The 20,511-nt window shown below is 44.9% G+C and overlaps 1 protein-coding gene across 3 annotated transcripts; it reads left to right on the top strand.

Annotated features, from left to right (window-relative positions):
- Nucleotides 1–628: 628 nt before the first annotated feature.
- On the top strand, nt 629–16,632 carry FOXRED2 (FAD dependent oxidoreductase domain containing 2). Of its 3 annotated transcripts, none has more exons than XM_081210989.1 (9): nt 629–1,239; nt 3,232–3,990; nt 4,305–4,556; nt 9,100–9,366; nt 9,547–9,713; nt 10,874–11,039; nt 12,198–12,439; nt 12,755–12,925; nt 13,562–16,632. In XM_081210989.1, the coding sequence occupies exons 2-9, from the start codon at nt 3,485–3,487 to the stop codon at nt 13,822–13,824; spliced, it is 2,034 nt and encodes a 677-aa protein (XP_081067115.1). In that variant the 5' UTR covers nt 629–1,239; nt 3,232–3,484; the 3' UTR covers nt 13,825–16,632. The 3 variants fall into 3 exon arrangements, with proteins under 3 accessions (XP_081067115.1, XP_081067117.1, XP_081067116.1); XM_081210991.1 differs by lacking the exon at nt 629–1,239 and adding an exon at nt 1,315–1,396; XM_081210990.1 differs by lacking the exon at nt 629–1,239 and adding an exon at nt 2,265–2,735.
- The last annotated feature ends 3,879 nt before the right edge of the window (nt 16,633–20,511 follow it).

Here is a 20,511-nt window from a genome sequence, read left to right as displayed (position 1 = left end):
GCATCCTTGGGCTTTCACATTAACGTTTTTATCTCCATATTAGAGATTCAACTGAGAATAAGATTCTGCCTCGGTCACCTATACGAAATACAGATTGGGTGCTTGAATGTTTCTGACATGTTTCCGACACTGAATTGCTCTCTCTCAGCTCTGAGGTTGGGGAATGGGCTCGTAAGAGTTGGTATGGTGAAGAAGTTGGGACATGAAAACAATGGCAATGCCATAGTGAGGCTATGGGGATGGAAAGAAGCAGCATAGGATTTTATTGCCAGAGAGAGAGTAGCTGTGGACCAGAGTCGGCTGTATCAAGTGAATGACATGACATGGAGTTTTGCATCAAAGGAACTGCCACAAACAGGCTTTCTGCATCTGTACCTATTTTAATTCATGGCTTTTTGGCCCCATGGCTTACATTGTTTTCTTTTTTCATAAAACCATGGTTTGGCAATACAATTTTGAGGTCAATTCTGACCACTACCCTCGTGTACTGGGAGAGAGGATCAATGTAAAATTTAAAGCACCTAAACACTAGAAACAAGTCGGTTCTAGATTCTAAAAGGATACTGCCAGGAACTAAATTATAAAGTATGTGAATGACCAAATACCAAAGGCTGGAATCCTAGACACTTACCTGGAAGAAAGGCCCCTACTTTAAGTAGGAAGTGTATAACACTCCAGAGGAGATGATGTATTAAGTCTCTTGCAGCAGAATACATGTGTCAGTCTTTTAGGGTGCCACGACAGCACCGTGAGCTTAATATAAAGGGCTAAAAGAAACATGTTCGTATCTTGGGTGCCACGGGCCTCTTCCGTCGTTTTGGGTTTTTTTGTGGCGGGAGGGGAGCGCATTTGGTATGCTGGCGTCTGCCCCTTTAAAAGCGACGCCATTCGGCTTCGCCCTCGCAGCACGTGACCCGGAAACCGCTCTAGCGGCGCCTCGATAAAGGCGGCGCGGAAAGCTTTGTCGCGCGCTTCGAGAGGCGCCCGAGTCACGTGGCAAATCTGCCCGGATTGGGCGCCACGAGCGAGCGGGTTTGACTGGGTAAAGAGGAGCAGAGAACAAGGCGGGTCGCCGCTCTGGCACAGCGTCTCGCTGCGATCTTTTAAGGCCCAGCCCTTACTCGGAGGACTAGAGCAGCACGCACTCTTATGACGAGGGTCCACCGCGCGCCGCTGCGGGGCAGCCGCACGAGACTGAGACCTACCTGATCGCCTCCTCCCTTCGGCCGGACGCTCCAGGTACGTCAGCACGTCACGCACCAGGCACGCCGCTAAGCCTCGCCCCGCATCCCATTGGGCGGAGGGAAATGGTCGCTGGGTGCTATGCCCTTCGGCGTCCTCTAGGAGGCGCGTCAGGTTACTGGGGGAGGAAAAGCTTCAGCCCCATTTCCATGAGGTTGGTTCATGTCGCTGCTAAACGATAAGTTCCACCAGGTTTAGGCCCCAGACCATGGACTGTGCTGACTAGGACTGATGGGAGCAGGAACCCAGTAACATGTGCAGGTCCCTTAACCATTGGCCTAGCATTTAGGCTTATAGCCAATCCTCCTTGGCTAACTTCTCTTCTCCCTGAGGGGAAATAAGCAGTGCAGTGAGCGCCACAAGCAGGATAAGGGTTGTTCCTGTTTCCCAGGGGTGATGTGTTCGCTTCTTCAGCAGAAGGATTATGTTGTTGCCTTCCTTCTTCCTCCATATCTGTTCCAGGGTGTTGCATGAACATTCCTGCATTTGCAACGTGAATGCAAAAGCTGAACATAAGTTCCATTGAAAATGGCTCTTTTTTGCTTTCCGTTCAAGCACTGTCATTCGTACGTACGCACACTTCTTAAAAGTGAGCCTCCGAGACTCAGAATGGTATTTATATGACAAATGCATATTTACGAAGCACTCAGTGGTAGGATGGAAGCTCTCTGGTTCAATGCCATCCAGCAGTTACTGCTGCTTAGAGTAGATGGAATTGAGCCCGTATGGAATCAGGATGAGTTCTCTTGTCTGTTATGTAAAGCAAGTTTTTGTGCCCATATGAACAATTTCGTAAGCTCAAATTTCAGCATCTATGTCTGGGTGGGGGAACCTTTGGCCCACCAGATGTTGCTGAACTGCAACTCCCATCAACCTCCTCAAACTTGGCCAACCACATAACAACAACAAAAAAACTTGGCCAACAACATGTAGTTCAGCAACATCTGGAGGGAAAACAGTTCCCCATGTTTGGACCACACAACTCATTAAAAGTAGCAGGAACACTCATCGTTTTCATCTCGCCACTCTGTGTATCATCCTGCTGAAAATTATTCCCACAGATAATTGGTTGACGAACCATATACTGCAATAACTTAGTAAATGGTCATTTTATCCAGGGTCACATGCAGCATTATCCCAAAACAAGTGAAGTTATGGGCTTGTAAAATACACATGGTGACAAGAGAACATACCATTCTATCTCTACATTTGGCAGTACCAAAATGAAAGAAAGAAAGAACTCATTGTCATGGGAACTAAGGACATGGTGGCAAAGGGCAGCACTTAAAAAGAGGAATGCACTCACTGGTAGTTAGATTTTGTAGCAAACAGCAGAAATGGAAAAATGTGGAGAGGAGCCAAAAACTGCTTGTCTTTCAGCCTAGTCCAGGGAGAGGCCCTGCGGTCCCATCTCTCTCCCTCTCTTGCAGCCTGATGGAATGGTTGCTGTACATGACAGTGGATGCAGATAGGGAATAAAGCTGATTGATATGGTAACAATACATTCCATAGGGGCCCAGGTAGCAGGCCTCTATAGGCCATATGCGTAGCATTCATGTGTCACAAAAGATACCATATGTGAGGTATATCAAGAGTATGCAAGCTCATTTTGTAACACATGTAGTGGCCTTTTGTGGGTGGTTCTCAGGCTTTGTCACCATCCCCTCCTGTCTGGATACATCCCCATAGAAGAGGGGTGGGAAACCTGTGTCCCTCTAAGTGTTGCCACAGTTACAACTCCTATCATCGCTGAGCATTGGCCATTTAGGATGGAGCTAATGGTGGTTGGAGTCAAACAATAGCATATCTAACACACGCTCAATCACACACAGCACAAAACTATTTGTTGAGCAAAGACCTGACAAAACAGGTCTAGAAGGGTGAAACTTTTCTTTAGAAGTGTGAGCTTTCAGGGCAATATGGTTTGCAGTGGCGTGGAGCAGAAATGATTTTCAAATAGGACACTTGTCTATCTTCTCACCCTTGCAGCTCTTGCCTGTGGCTGGAATATGGTTCCTCAGCAGAAGATACTGATGTGACTGCTACTTGCATATCCCACTTTGTGGTCTGGACTGCAGCACCTTGGGAGAGGAGACAAGACACAAAGCTGAGCCTATGATGTATATCATCCTAGTTCCAAATAATTAAGCACCCTTAGGAATTCTCATTGAACTTATTTTAACTTGAGTCTTTTCAGCTCTTAGAATTGCCTTGAACAGATTCCACCCTGTTGGCCACTAGTATGATGCAAGAACTTCTGTTAATCTTTGCCTTCAGTTTGGCCTCCTGCAGGGCTACTGATGCCCTGTACCATGACTACTGTGTCATTGGGGCTGGCCCTGCGGGCTTGCAGATGGCATATTTCCTCCAACATGCAGGCCGAGACTATGTGGTCTTTGAACGCAGCCATGCGCCCGGGGGCTTCTTTGCCCTGTATCCACGCCACCGGAAGCTTATTAGCGTCAACAAGCGTTACACTGGCAAATCCAACAGTGAGTTCAACCTTCGCCATGACTGGAACTCGCTACTCAGCCACAACCGCCGGCTGCTCTTTCGACACTACTCCAAGGACTTTTTCCCAGACGCTGATGCCATGGTGCGTTACCTGGGGGACTTTGCTTCCATGCTGGACCTCCAGGTGCATTACAACACGTCCATCACCCGTGTGATGCTGGAAAAGGACATTAAGGCATGGAATGGCCATTTCTTCATCCTAACTGACCAGAATGCTCAATTTTATAAATGCAGGTGAGTCATGAAGAAAACCTACTTAGAGGAGGAAAATGTTCACATGGCATAGCTCCGATTGGGCCTGATTGTGAAAGTGTAATTTCTTATAGAACCTACAGCCCTCCAGATCTTCTTGGACTCCAACTCCCATCAGCCCCAGATGACATGGCCAGTGTCGGCAATGATGGGAATTGGACTCCAATGACATATGGAGGGCCACAGCTTCCCTAGCCCTGCTGTCAAGCCTGTGATAACTTTGGAAATTGGAACAGATCTTCTGGATTGGCTATGCCTTCAGCAAGCCTGATCGAAATCCTTACTATATGTTTCAGTGTCCTATTGGTAGCTACAGGAACGTGGGTTCCTAACAAAGTGAACTTCCCCGGTTCAGAATACGTCGAAGGCTATGAGTCTGTGTCCATCGATCCAGAAGACTTCGTTGGCCAATCTGTACTGATCTTGGGCCGAGGAAACTCTGCCTTTGAGACAGCGGAGAACATTTTGGGTGTCACCAATTTCGTGCACATGGTGGGCCGCTCTCGTGTTCGCCTTTCCTGGGCCACTCACTATGTTGGAGATTTGAGGTAAGAACCTTTTGTCAATGAGAAGTGACTACTGAACATCCAGGGGTGCCCTAAAAGCTGTGGGGAAAGCATCATTTAACATCATTTAAGAGAGGCGTGGGCAATGCCCAGCATGCTAGGCCCCTTAATGTTGGCTCCCAGGACTCTTCCAAAGCCAGCCAGCCAGCCTTTCCTAACCTGGTGCTCTCCAGCTGTTCTGGACTACAGTTCCCTTCAGCCCTAGTCAGCACAGTGCTAGCTGAGGCTGATGGGAGTTGTAGTCCAGATGGGCTACTTTCTGAAGTGTGAACTAAAAGTGACTACCCCCCCCCCCAAAAAAAAAGGTTAAAAACAAGAGTAAAATCGATTGTGCGTTTATCCTTGGTCTTTTACAAGTCACTGTTCTCTTAAGTGCTTTTCCATTGTGTTCTCAAAAGAACACACAATAAATGCTGTCAAACAAATTTTGGACTTCCTCCTCCCCAGCATTATTAAAACCAATACAGAACATGACTACATAGAAGGCGTGCCTTATACCAGGTTCTCTACGCCGGCTGGCAATGATATTTCCACAGTTGGCATGCAGAGCGCTAAATCCCATCTGTAACAGCCGCGCGGCTTCGCTTCCGCGGAAAGAGCGATGAACTCACAGCACCGCTACCCCTCCTTCACTCCGGGTCTCCTTACGGGGTCCCTTCTGTGCTTTCGGAGCAGCTTCTGGTGCCCGCCGAGTCCCACGGCCACGGGCTCACTCTACCCGTGGTTTATCTTGATGGGTCGTCGCTATGCCGCAGCGAACGACCCTTTTCCGCGGAGCCCCTCTTCAGAGCCCGAAGAGGACCGCCATTACAGTTTCGCGCCGCCCCCGGAATCGACCAAATTTGGATATCTAGAGGGCTGGCTCCGAAAACGAGAAAAGTGGAAATCTGCCCAAAAACCTGCTCCGACCACAATGCCATAAAAATGGAACTGAGACTTTTCCCAACTGGATCCTTCAGATGGAGAATGAATGACACCTTGTTAAGAGATCAAGAGATTGTGAAGAAGGCCCAAAAAACACTAAAGGACTACTTTGAAATAAATTTGAACACTACGGTGGAGAAAAGAACAATCTGGGATGCAAGTAAAGCTGTAATGAGAGGGTTTCTGATTCAACAGAATTCGATAAAAAGAAAATATTGGAATGGAAAAAAAGAAAAAATTTTAGAGAAAATAAGTGAAGGAGAGAAAAAATTGAGAATCAAACCGAAATCTAAAGAGGTGCTAAGAGAGATCAAATTTCATCAAGCACAATATTCGAAACTGATCAATCAAGAGATTGAGTGGAAAATCAAACAAATGAAGCAGAGATCGTTTGAATCAGCAAATAAATGTGGAAAGTTGCTGGCTTGGCAGCTGAAAAAAAGACAAAAGTTAAATACGGTTACAAATCTGGAGATTCAAGGAAAAATAGTTCAGAAACCAGAAGAAATAAGAAAGTGCTTCCACAGATATTTCAAAGAGCTCTACGCACAGGGGCCTCAGAAAGAATCGGAAATGGACCAATTTTTGGAAACAAATGGACTACCTAAAATAAGTCAAGATAAAAGATCAATTCTTAACAGCAAAATAACTCAACAGGAAATAGAAGGTGCCATCCAAAACATGCAGCTGGGCAAATCTCCAGGCCCGGATGGACTCACCTCCAAATATTACAAAACTTTGAAGGATTTCTTGATACAACCGTTGTTGGAGGTTTGTAACCAGATCATGGAGGGGAGGAAGGCACCGGAAACGTGGAAAGAAGCATTTATCACATTGATTCCCAAGTCAGAAAGGGAAAAGACTCAGCTTAAGAACTACCGTCCCATCTCACTCCTGAATGTGGATTACAAAATTTTTGCAGACATTTTAGCAAGTAGACTTAAAAATGTATTAAATGAAGTAATTCACAAGGACCAAGCAGGCTTTCTCCCTGGTAGACACATGTCGGACAATACCAGGAACATCATTGATATTTTGGAGCTGTTGCGAATTAGAAATACAAGGGCTGCTTTAATCTTTATTGATGCGGAGAAAGCATTTGACAACATTTCTTGGATGTTTATGAAGAAAAACTTGAAGGGGATGGGAGTGGGACGGGGGTTTGAAAATGGACTAGAAGCAATTTATTCAGAGCAAAAAGCCAAGTTGATAGTGAACAATGTGGTGTCGGATGAACTTCTAATTGAAAAAGGGACACGACAGGGGTGCCCTTTATCCCCTCTGCTATTTATCTCTGTTCTGGAGGTATTGCTGAATATGATTAGGGAGGACCAGTTGGTGCAAGGTATAGAGGTCGGAGCGAAACAATACAAACTGAAAGCCTTTGCAGACGACCTAGTCTTGACAGTACAGGAGCCAGTATCTAGTACAAAAAGAGTTCTGGAACTTATCCTGGAGTTTGGTCGGGTGGCGGGATTCAAGTTAAATAAACAAAAAACTAAGGTTTTGGTCAAAAATTTGACACCTACAGAGATAGAGGGGTATCAGAAAGAGACAGAGCTAAGTGTGGTTAAAAAAGTGAAATACCTGGGGGTATACTTGTCCACCAAAAATTTAAATCTTTTTAAAGACAATTATGAAAAATGTTGGTTGGAAATTAAAAAGGATTTGGATATTTGGTCAAGATTGAAACTTACCTTGTCAGGCCGAATTGCAGCTATAAAGATGTGTGTTTTGCCAAAAATGCTATTTTTATTTCAAACCCTTCAGGTCGTGGACAGAATGGAATGTTTTGGAAAATGGCAGAAGGATATTTCTAAGTTTGTCTGGCAGGGCAAAAAGCCCCGAATAAAATTTAAAATACTAACCGACTCAAAAGAAAGAGGGGGGTTTGCCCTGCCGGACTTAAGGTTGTACTATGAAGCTGCAGCCTTCTGCTGGTTGAAGGATTGGTTCCTGTTGGAAAACACTGATGTCCTAGATCTGGAGGGGTTTGATAATGTGTATGGTTGGCATGCATACTTGTGGTATGACAAGGCGAAGGTTCATAAACTGTTCAAAAACCATATTGTCAGAAAATCAATTTTTGCCGTCTGGATGAAGTACAAGGATTTATTAGAAAACAAGACCCCGAGGTGGTTATCACCTGTGGAAGCCAAGATCTCAAAAAAAAAGCCCAATATGGAGGCCTATTGGCCAAAATATTGGGAACTGATCGAAAGAGTTGGAGACAATTGGAAGCTCCAAAGCCAGGACAAATTAAAAGGTAAGGTGCGAGATTGGTTACATTATGCTCAAATTCAAGAGGTATTCAAAATGGACAAAAAAGTGGGTTTCCAGTTGGAGAAATCGAAACTGGAGACGGAGTTACTAGAACCAAAGATTAAGGTACTTTCGAGGATGTATGACTTGCTGCTTAAATGGAACACACAGGATGAGACAGTTAAATCTGCTATGATAAAATGGGCACAGGATGTAGGACACAACATTATGTCTGAGGACTGGGAAAGGTTATGGAACACCGGTATGAAATTCACGGCATGTAGTGCCTTGAAAGAGAACATTATGAAAATGGTATACCGGTGGTACATGACCCCAGTCAAGCTGGCTAAAATATACCATCTTTCTGATAATAAGTGTTGGAAATGCAAGGAGGCAGAAGGGACATTCTTTCACCTCTGGTGGACCTGCCCGAAAGTAAAGGCCTTTTGGGAAATGATACATAATGAGTTGAAAAAGGTATTTAGATATACCTTTTCTAAGAAACCAGAGGCCTTTCTTCTGGGCATGGTGGACCGGAAGGTGCCAAAGAAGGACAGAACCTTGTTTATGTATGCAACCACAGCAGCTAGGATTCTCATCGCTAAGTTCTGGAAAACACCAGATTTACCCACACTGGAGGACTGGCAGACGCAGTTGATGGACTATATGGAGTTGGCAGAAATGACTGGCAGAATCCGAGATCTGAGCGAAGAAACTATGGAGGAGGACTGGAAAAAATTTAAGGACTATTTGCAAAAACATTATAAGTTGTTTGAATGTTAAGATAGCGCACGATTAAGAAATGTTATGTTTCCGCAATTTATTTTAAGAAATGATAAAGTAAGTAATGATAGAAAAAACGAGAAATATTTGAAACAAATTATTATGTTTATTAACAATGTCAAAACTAAATTACAATTTTTTGAAATTGGTAACATAATACATTTAAAGGTATAATAAGATGGGAAACAAGATAACAAATTGCTGAACTGGCTAGAACAATGAATGCAATGCTGAGAGGATGCGAGGAGGTCCAAAAGTGAATTGCTGAAAGATGTTAAGGAAGGTTTCATAACATTTTTTCTTGTTTTTATTTTTCTTTATATATATATATAAAAAATGTTTCTTGCATGTTGCCATGTAAACAAATTTGTTAATCTATGAAAAGAAACGCAATAAAAAATCTTTTAAAATAAAAAAAAAAAAAATAAATCCCATCTGTCTTGTGACCCTATGACTCTTGGATTCCCAGCTCCCTTTATCTGTACTCCACTTGGAAATTCTCTGAACGTGGAGCCATTTTTAAATTTATGTAACCAATAAACGCTCCCTTCCTTAGAGCCATTAACAACGGCCTCCTGGACACGTATCAGCTGAAGTCCCTGGATGGGCTTCTGGAAGGTGACTTGGAAGACTTGGTTCTCGTCAAGGATAAGAAAGGAAAGCTGCACATCACCCTCCGCTTCTACCTGGAGAACAGCAACAGCAGCGAAGCAGAGTCCATCCTCCTCCCTCAGGACGAGCTGGACAACTTTGCCACTCGAGCACCTTACGACCGCGCCATTGGCTGCCTTGGCTGGAAATTTGACTTCTCCATATTCAACAAGTGAGATAGGCCTGGTCCCAAACTGACAGGGAGGATGCATGAGACCAGGGGCGTGGGGGCTGGGCAGGGGGCATAGCTGAAAAGTTCTGGTTTGGACTTTGGCTGAAATCCTTTCAGGCACACCCATAACCTTACTCTATCTCAGGCTGTCTCCATTTGCCCTCCCCCCACCCCACACAGGTCTGTGGGGCTGATACAAGGCAAAGGCAGTAAGAAGAAGTATCCTCTGATCAAGCCCAGCTACGAAGCCAAAGCCACTCGGGGCCTTTTTGTTCTGGGAACCGCAAGCCACTCAGTTGACTTCAGGAAATCTGCTGGAGGCTTCATTCACGGGTTCCGATACACAGGTGAGCTTGGAGACATGAGTGGGTTGTGGAGAAAGCCAACGTCAGCCAGCCAGCCCAGCATTGAAGCTGCTCTGGTATGGGGTGTTTCTCTTCTTTTTTATTGTTATTAGTTTTGGTAACTGAATTGAACAACGCAACACTTGTTATTGTCTTTATTATGAAAATTAACTTTCCACCCTTCCTCCCAAAGGAGGCCAGGTCAGCAAACACACAAGCAATAAAACAATGAAAACGCCTTAAAAACAACAGATGCAGACTGTTGTTGTTTCCAAAGTGTACTAACAACAGAAATGCTACTATAAATAAAGGGAAATAACATAGGACCATAGAATTTTAGGGCTGGGAAAATTCATTATATATTGCAACTTTATGTGGAGTTTGTGGAAATTTAATAATTATACACACACACACACACACACACACACACACACACACTGGTACCTCGGTTAAGTACTTAATTCATTCCGGAGGTCTGTTCTTAACCTGAAGCACCACTTTAGCTAATGGGGCCACCTGCTGCCGCTGCGCCGCCATTGCACAATTTCTGTTCTCATCCTGAAGCAAAGTTCTTAACCCGAGGTACTATTTCTGGGTTAGTGGAGTCTCTAACCTGAAGTGTATGTAACCTGAAGCATATGTAACCCGAGGTACCACTGTATATATGAATTTTAGAGTTGGAAGGGACCTTGGAAGTCCTTTAATTCAACCCCCTGCAGAGTGCAGGAATCTTACAACTGCAGCATCCCTGAGAAGTGACTTCTGCTTACAGACCTCCATCAAATGAGAGCCCACCACCTACCAAAGCAGTCCGCGTTCCACTGTTAACAGTTCTCACCTGCCTCTGGAGCAGTAGAGGACATTGCGTGAAGATCATTACAAGATGAGAGGCCTTTACCTCTTTATATCAGCTGAGAAACTTTTGGTCCTCCAAATGTTGGCCTATGGTCAGTGAGGATGGGAGTTGTGGTCCAACATCATCAGGGGGGCAGACTCCCTACCCCTGGTTCCAGTTAAGATTATGTTATCATTTACAATAGTGAATGAAGAGTAACCAGCATTTTATGTCCTCCTTTCTCCTTAGCTTGTAAGTACATTTTAAAGTAATCTCTTTCTCTTTCTCTTTCTCTTTCTCTCTCTCTTTCCCTACCCACCTCTTGCAGCTCGCGTAGTTCATCGCTTATTAGAAGTCCGTCACCACGGAGTCCCCTGGCCATCCTCCCTCTACCCCATTATGCAGCTAACGAATGCCATTGTCAAGCGAGTGAATGAGGCATCTGGCCTCTATCAGATGTTCACTGTGCTAGCGGATGTCATTCTGCTAAAAGAGTGAGTGAGTAGCGCTCCCTTCGTTTCCTTCCTGTGGCCCCTAGAAATATATCCTAGCAGCACAATTCCATTCCCGCTTCCATTCCTTGCTTTGCAGTCTCAAGACGTTTCGGGAATCCAGGAGGGAGGGAGCCAAACACACATCCCATGAAATAGTGTTCTAAAGCTCTGGAACAGCAGTCAAGAAGGCTCATCCTTCTTGTGGGGGCCAGTCAGACCTCTGGGTGTGATGGATGGGACCTGAAGCAGGGCTGCCTTGGCTGTTGTTAACCCAGAAGCAGCCAATTTGATGCCTTCCAGAGCTTCTTGAACTCTAGCTCCCATCAAGCCCAGCCAGCATAGTCAGTGGAAGATGGGAGCTGTGATCCAGCAACATCTGGAGAACCAGGGGTTTCCCATCCCTGCATTTCAGGATAGTTCATTTGGAATAGGCAGGTCCTTGCAGTACCAGGGACCCGGACAGCATAGGACTAAGCCAGCACCTGGAATTGGGCCCAGTAGGTGTTTCAGAGCAGGTGTAATATGACTCTGCCAACTCCTACCCAACACAAATAGGATGGTAGCAGCTGCAATTTTTTAAGCAATCTTATACTGTGGCCTTGAGTCAGACTGTCTTGTCTACTCAGTACTGCCTGCCCTGACTGCCAGCCTTACCTTGAGATTTCATGTGCTCTGCCACTGAGCTACAAGCCTTTCGCCTGGGCAGCCTCACATGGACACTAAGGCATGAATGAAATTGTTCAGATATCTCTTCCAGATACAGAGTACCAGCCTTCTAGACAATCCTAGAATAAGAACACAAGCAGAACATCCTGGATCAGACCAGTGGTCAGTCTGGACCAGCATCCTATTCCCCCAGTGGCCAACCAGATTCTTGTGGGAAAACCATAAGGAAGATTCAAACACGAGCACTCTCCCCTCCTGTGCTTTCCATCACCTGGGATCCAGAAGCCTTCAGCCTTTGACCGTGGAGGTGGAGCATAGTAGTCATTGGCCTAGTAGCCATTGCTAAGAGTAAAGCAAGGTCTAGGACCCCCAGCAAGCTGTGAAGCCATTATTCCTGGTGGGAGAGTGCAGTCTTATCTAGTCCTCTGAGCCCCCCAGCACCTGCATGTTCTGCTAAGTGAGCCCAAGACTATTGGTTCTGGTTGTGCCTAGGAATGCCACAGAATTTGAGTACCTGGAGGAGTATCCGGTTGGGGTCCTGCAAGACCTGGAATGGCGCACGGGGAAAAAAGTTCAGAATGGGCTTTTTGTCATTGTGATGGAGTATGGGAAGAATTTTTCTGGAGCTGACAAGGACGTCTTCTATTACAACCGTGCTGTGGGTGAAGCACGCCATGCTTGGCAGTCCAATTTCCTGCATCCTGTCATTTATTACTACAAACGCCTCCCTACCGGTAAGCAAAGTGGGTTTTCAGATCTTCCTGCAAGCATTCCTGCTTTTCCTTGTTGTGCCTCTCTAACCATTTTGGGGGGAATGTTAGAAACCTTGAGTCAGGCTTGGGAAACATCTGGCCCACCATGTCTGCCCACCCCACCCCACCCAGCCCCATCTCTTTCAGTTCTTTCCTGCTGCCTTTTCAAGTGAGGCCTCCATTGCTTCCTTCCTCTTTTGTTAACTTTCTCCATTCCTCCTGTCCTGCCTACTTGCCCTCGATTCTTTATCCTGAATGTACTTTTATTTTTGGCGCTCCCAACGACTCTCCCAACAGAGCGTGAAATGAGGCTCTGCCCACCAGACTGGCCCTTGCCCCGCCCAGACGCCATCCATCACATTGTGGAGGACTTTCTGACAGACTGGACCGCTCCAAATGCCCACATCCTCCCGCTGAGACGGTTCTTGGAGAATTGCTTGGAAACTGACCTGCGCAGATTCTATGCAGGTAACCAGCGGACTGGTTGACTGGAAACCACTGTGTAGTGGAGTGAGGCAAAAAAAAAAAGGTGGTGGATGGGAGCCAGTTAACAACTAAGGAAATATCATGGTTTGAATCTGGTGTCTTCTCTTACCACTGAGCTACAGCTCCTTCCCCTAAGCCATTTAGCCTTTAGTGTTTTCTGCTTAGGAAGTGAGTTACATACAAGTAACCACCAAACTCCCCCTGCCCCAACTTGTAAGCTAAATACAGTGGTACCTCAGATTAAGTACTTAATTCGTTCCGGAGGTCCATTCTTAACCTGAAACTGTTCTTAACCTGAAGCACCACTTTAGCTAATGGGGCCTCCTGCTGCCGCCGCGCCGCCGGAACACGATTTCTGTTCTCATTCTGAAGCAAAGTTCTTAACCTGGAGCACTATTTCTGGGTTAGCGGAGTCTGTAACCTGAAGCATATGTAACCTGAAGCATATGTAACCTGAGGTACCACTGTAGAGAAATTTGATCAGTGTTGGTGGAAAATATTCATATTACCAATCTCTTTGATTTGTAAGTTCAGGCTGGAATTTTTTAATTTAAAAGTTCATAAGGATGGTAACACTCATTAGGATGTTAATGTGGAACATTTCCCCCTTTTGTTTAGAATCCTGCTTCCTGTTCGCCCTCACGCGTCAGAAATTGCCTCCCTTCTGCCAGCAGGGATACATGAGAATGCAAGGGCTCATGGGTAATGAGAGGCTTAGTCGTCATGGAGTAGAAGCAGGACTACTTGAAGACTACACTGCTGTGGACTCCCCAGATGAGCGGGAAACTGGCAGTACACAGTCACATGACCCACTGTTGGAAGATCACATGATACCAAACCACCAGCTGCAGCATCTTATAAGCACCAAGGATGAACTTTAGCCTTCCTTAGACTGCATCAGAAACCACAAGGATTGTGGTCACGGTACCATGACATAGACCTCTCCTGGGGCTCCAGCTTCCACTGCATATACTTGACTTGGATTCCTGCCCATTCCTTTATGGGGGACCATGACTTGCCAAAGACTTGTGTAGATCTGTTGTTATTTATGAAGAGCAGAGTCCTTTACAGGATGAGTGAGGGCTGAAACTGGGTAATGCCGAGGCATCCTGTCGCTCCTGTTCACTGTTGTAGCCTGCTGATGGTGTTGCGTTTCTGCTGTAGGGGCCAGTCTCTAGCTTGTCGCAAGGGAGAAAAAGGGATGGCACAGATGGCTTGCCACGAAATATTATTCCTGACTGCATGTTTTGTGGTGGTCCACAGCAGAGGTCGTTGGTTATGGATGCTATGTGTTGTTTTGTCCTTGCATATCCTTGCAGATTCTGTATGTGCATGACTTTACAATCAGTTCGGTAGTATTGGCTAAAGGAATGCTGCTAATGTGTAATGCAGGGAAATATTATTGTATCCAGGAGAGAAGGGGGATGTCTCAAGACTCTGCTAAGGATGAGCAGCTAGACCTGGATCCCTTTGTTCCATGTTTGAGAAAATGCACTGCTGCCATTGTCCTCAGCTTGTTCTGCAGAACTGGCATTCTTGTGTGCCAGCTTGCCCTTGAAAGGAAGGAGAATTCCTGCACTCTTAACAAAATCTCTCTCCTGTTTGCACTACACCCAGTTAGAAAGCTCCCTTAATTCAGTTCAGTTGTGATGAATTTTTATTTTCTATTGTGATTGTATTTGTAATATCCTATTTTTTTAAAAAAAAAATGCAAGAGTAGGTAGGAAAACTATCTGCACTTTATTGCACCCCTACACACTTCCAGCAGACCAAACTGGAAAGAGTCCGTCTCTTATCTATATTCCCTTGCTCTTTAGCAGATGGACAGAATAGCCTTCTTCCTGCCACAATCACGGCACTTGTGCTTCCTGGGGAGACACCTTTCCAGCAACTGATGCTCTTTGCAAGGGATACACTTTAGCCCTCTTGCTTTATTTATAAATACTTAAACCTCATTTCTTGCCTACCATTTGGTCTGGAGAATTGAAATGAAAAGGGCTCCCATGCCTAACCAAAATGCTGCTGCAAATTTAGAACTCTGCAGGATGAACTTACAGGTTTAGGGCAGATGGAAGGGAAGGACCCGCGACACAGCGGCTGCACATGTTTTGCATGCAGACAATCTCTGGGCCCAAAGGCATCACTTTTTTTTATTCTGTCTCTTCAGTGACTCTTTAAAACCGGAGATCCTGGTTTAAAACATACTTTGGATAAATAAGCTGGCTTCTTGGCCTGTGTTTTGAAGTTGGCTTGTTTTGAAACTGAAAATAAATTGTTCTAAACCAGGGTATCTAGTTCATTCATAACGAGCCAGGATTCTGCAAAACTGAAAGTAAACACTGGCAAAATGCTTCACCAGGCTGCGTTAGAGGAGAAGGGGAACAAGCTCCCATTGGCACATGTAGCACTAAAAACTATGTCTAATACTTTTCTAGGTCTTTTGCACTTAGGGGCCTCTGGCTAAGTTGGTGCATGTGATGATCATACATCTGTCATACTGGGAGATTTGAATTCCTTATCTAAAAGATAGTGCAGACTCAGTATATACAGCCTTATTCTCTCCCTCTCTGCTTATATTCCTGTAATTACTCCAAAGAACCTATTGACAGTATATGTGTTGCCTTTAACTGGTGGTTTTCTTTTTTAAAAATGCTTTAGAAAGGGGTCGTTTTCTGTCACCCTTTTCTCTGTCTGTCTTGGGGTAAAAGACAGATGCAGTACCAAGAGAGGGATCACCTTTGTTCAGTTCAACCTGAGGCCACGCCAGAAACCTGCAGGACTTTCTCGCTTGAGAGTGTGCCACTATCAAGCTACCGCCATTCCTCTCAGTGTTTCGTTCATTATCCTTAACAAGGTACTCAGATTGGTAGTCAACTAAGCTTGACTCAGAGTAGACTCATTGAAATTAATTGACTTAAAATCATTGTAGAGTTGGAAGGGGCCCCCAAAGTCATCTAGTCCTACCTACCGTAGTGCAGGACTCACAGCTAAAGAATCCCTGACAGATGGCCATCCAGCCTCTTTTTCAATGGACGAGAGTCCATCGCCTTCCAAGGTAGTCTATTTCACTGTCATGTTTATTCATTTCAGTGGGTCTGTTGTAATGGGTCTAAGGCTTAGTTGAATACCGCCCTCAATCTTCTTCTTCTTCCAGGTTTTGCTGCTGTTTCCTAAGTGTAATCAGTACAGCTGTCTCAACCCAGAACACAGATTCATCATGGCCAAGGCTCAAATTAATATAAATGTGTCAGGGTCTAGGGCTGGAGATTGCAAAAGTATTGCTTCACCAGCCAAAGCCAGAGTTTACCAAAATCAGTGATTTTGCAAGACATTCTTCAGAGAGGATGGGCTTTGCTACTGCTCCACGGAGACTGTGCCCTTGCTGTTTGCCAGGTTAGAATACCTGAGTAGCTCAGCAACCCATTACTCTGCTGTCAGTGCCTAGGTCACATTCAGATTATTTGCACAGAACCTAGTGGTCCTGTGGCAGACTGGGAAAGTCGCAGTTTCTTTTTTATATGTTCATTTTTTCAGAACAGTATTTTTATTAACTTATTTTAAGATATATGTCATGATCAAATGGATCAGCTGTTGTAATGGTGTAGTATATTGCATATAAGTTTTGTACGGTTGTATTATTGTGATGAACTTTAAAAGGAAAAAAGTGTTTTCCAACCCCACCAACAAAAGTAGTGTCAGTCTTTGCTCAGCTATGGAATGGGGAGGGTGATTCATAAAGCTTGGCCTTGGACCTCAGCGTCCGGGCAGAACAATGGGGATGGAGACGCACCTTTGGGTATACTGGGCTGAGGCCGTTTAGGGTTTTGAATTGTGCTCGGAAACGTGTTGGGAGCCAATGTAGGTCTTTCAGGACTGGTGTCATATGGTCTTGGCAGCCACTCCCAGTCATCAGTCTCGCTGCTGCATTCTGGATTAGTTGTAGTTTCCGGGTCACCTTCAAAGGTAGCCCCATGTAGAGTACATTGCAGTAGTCCAAGCAGGAGATAACCAGAGCATGCACCACTCTGGCGAGACAGTCCGCGGGCAGGTAGGGTCTCAGCCTGCATACCAGATGGAGCTAGTAGGCAGCTGCCCTGGACACAGATTTGACCTGCGCCTGCATGGGCAGCTGCAAGTCCAAAATGACTCCCAAGCTGCGCACCTGGCCACACAGGGGCACAGTTATCCCATTCAGGACCAGGGAATCCTCCACACCTGCCCATCCCGCCCCCCCCCCCCATATAACTTGTTTTGAACCTTCTTCACACCTCCAAATAAACAAGGAATCAAACAAACAAAGACGTTGCCATGTTTGTTTTTCTTAATGCAGTTTTTAATTGTTATCTATGGGCAAACTTTGTGTAGCAAAAATGGCTACACAGTGAAACACGAGTGTAGGGAGCACAGCGCAGGTGTTGCTACGTAGTTTTCACAAATCGACCTAAAACTTTGAACTTCATGGATAACTCTTTGACTGACTGAACCCAAAGGGTGCTCATCAATGGTTCCTCTTCATCCTGGAGAAGAGTGACTAGTGGGGTGCCACAGGGTTCTGTCTTGGGCCCGGTCTTATTCAACATCTTTATCAACGACTTGGATGATGGACTCAAGGGCATCCTGATCAAATTTGCAGATGACACCAAACTGGGAGGGGTGACTATGACAAGGTAAAATCGCATAAAGGCTTTAAAAACCATATTGTGAGGAAAGCACTGTATAATGTTTGGATAAGATACAAGGATTTGCTGGAAAGTAAAACCCCTAGGTGGTTATCACCAATGGAGGCTAAAGAGATAAAAAAACTAAATATGGAATCCAAATGGCCAAAGTATTGTGAAATTTTAGAACAAGATGGTGAAAGAGTTAAATTGCAGAGTTTTGATAAATTAAAGTCTAAGGTACGAGACTGGTTGCATTACCATCAGATAAACGAGGTATTTAAACAAGACAGGAAAATAGGTTTCCAGATGGAGAGGTCGAAATTGGAAACAGAATTGTTAGAACCCAATACTAAGAATTTGTCGAGAATGTACAACTTGCTGTTGAGGTGGAATACACAAGATGAAATAGTAAAATCAGCCATGATTAAATGGGCACAAGACATAGGTCATGACATAATGTTTGATGACTGGGAACAGTTGTGGAATACAGGTATTAAGTTTACAGCTTGTAATGCATTAAGAGAGAATATAATGAAAATGATTTATAGGTGGTACATGACCCCAGTCAAACTTGCAAAAATTTATCATCTGCCCAGTAACAAATGTTGGAAATGTAATGAGACTGAAGGTACCTTCTATCACCTTTGGTGGACCTGCCCGAGGGTAAAGGCCTACTGGGAAATGATCTATAATGAAATTAAAAAGGTCCTTAAATGGACATTTTTGAAAAAGCCAGAGGCATTTCTCCTGGGCATGGTGGGCCAATTGGTGCCAAGGAAGGACAAAACATTTTTTATGTATGCTACCACAGCGGCAAGAATTCTTTTGGCAAAGTATTGGAAGACGCAGCAACTACCCACTCTGGAAGAATGGCAAGCGAAGGTGATCGAGTATATGGGAATGGCAGAGATGACCAGCAGAATCCGTGACCAGGGGAGAGAGACGGTGGAAGAAGATTGGAAGAAATTCAAAAAATACCTTAAAGACTGTTGTAAAATTGATGATGGCTGAGATGTCATGGTTATAAGAAATAGAGTATGCAGCGGTAAATCATAACTTTAAAAAATGCATAACGAAAATGACCGAATTAATTGAACGAAGGGTTGCTGAGAAAGGGTTAACATAAGGATGCAGGAAAAGGGAGGTATGGGGAAGTCCGAGAAAGAAGGTTTAGGAAAATAAGTTTGAGTAATTATACATGTTTATTTGTTTGTATGTTTTGTATACTTTTGTTTTGTTTGTGTTGTATTACATGTTTGGAAAATTAATAAAAATCATTATAAAAAAACAAACAAACTGGGAGGGGTGACTAACACCCTAGAGGACAGGATCACACTTCAAAACGACCTTGACAGATTAGAGAACTGGGCCAAAACAAACAAGATGAACTTTAACAGGGAGAAATGTAAAGTATTGCACTTGGGCAAAAAAATTGAGAGGCACAAATACAAGATGGGTGACACCTGGCTTGAGAGCAGTACATGTGAAAAGGATCTAGGAGTCTTGGTTGACCACAAACTTGACATGAGCCAACAGTGTGATGCGGCAGCTAAAAAAGCCAATGCAATTCTGGGCTGCATCAATAGGAGTATAGCATCTAGATCAAGGGAAGTAATAGTGCCACTGTATTCTGCTCTGGTCAGACCTCACCTGGAGTACTGTGTCCAGTTCTGGGCACCACAGTTCAAGAAGGACACTGACAAACTGGAACGTGTCCAGAGGAGGGCAACCAAAATGGTCAAAGGCCTGGAAACGATGCCTTATGAGGAACGGCTAAGGGAGCTGGGCATGTTTAGCCTTAAGAAGAGGAGGTTAAGGGGTGATATGATAGCCATGTTCAAATATATAAAAGGATGTCATATTGAGGAGGGAGAAAGGTTGTTTTCTGCTGCTCCAGAGAAGCGGACATGGAGCAATGGATCCAAACTACAAGAAAGAAGATTCCACCTAAACATTAGGAAGAACTTCCTGACAGTAAGAGCTGTTCGACAGTGGAATTTGCTGCCAAGGAGTGTGGTGGAGTCTCCTACTTTGGAGGTCTTTAAGCAGAGGCTTGACAACCACATGTCAGGAGTGCTCTGATGGTGTTTCCTGCTTGGCAGGGGGTTGGACTCGATGGCCCTTGTGGTCTCTTCCAACTCTATGATTCTCTGAAAAAGCCCTGAAAATCCATAAAAGTTCATGGAGAAACACTGTAGCTCGCCTTTAGAACTGAGGATACTTTATGCGGTAATGTAATGGTGGTAGGAAAAAAGTCCTCCGTCCTAGCGTCAGCGTGCACTGCCCGAGAGCAGCAGCACAGTACTGGGTTGTATAGGAAGTTTTACTTTCCCACTGAGAATCTGAAACCTTTTGCCAATCTACTGCGAACCACCCCCAAGATCTACAAATAGATTCCGATCAGCCTTCTGCCCTCCCTGCTTTATTCTATTCTAACAATCAAAGCGATCCTCTGATGAAGGGCGGTATAGTAAGCAAATAAGTAAGCAAACAAACAAACAGACAGATAGAGCGTCTGACAATAAACAAACATTGCAGCTTAACTGATTTAAGCCAAGATAACGGTGCGCTGTTAGGAGAGTCGGATGGGCGGGGTGTAAATTAAAAAAAAATACTATTTTTATTAACCCTGAAATGAACAAGCTGGGAACCCGCCTTTCCTACCACCTCCCTAGGCACATCCTGTGTACTCTGACCTTGGCTCCCCGGTGCGAGGAACGAGGCCACAGCGCTGACGCAGATTCCTGCTTTCAACTGGCACTTTTTAGCCAATCAAACCCGAGGCTGCGTGAAAATTCCGACACCCCAGCGTTCGGAGCGGCGGCGTTTTAACCAATAAGCGCGCGGAAGACGCGCTCCTCTGAGGGCCGAACGCGCCCTCCTTAGCCCAACCACGTCCCAGGTTTC

This window comes from Podarcis bocagei, assembly GCF_964188305.1.
Source record: "Podarcis bocagei genome assembly, chromosome: 10".
NCBI lineage: Eukaryota > Metazoa > Chordata > Lepidosauria > Squamata > Lacertidae > Podarcis > Podarcis bocagei.
The sequence above is the reverse complement of the archived record's forward strand: the minus strand, read 5'-3'. Positions and strand labels throughout refer to the sequence as shown.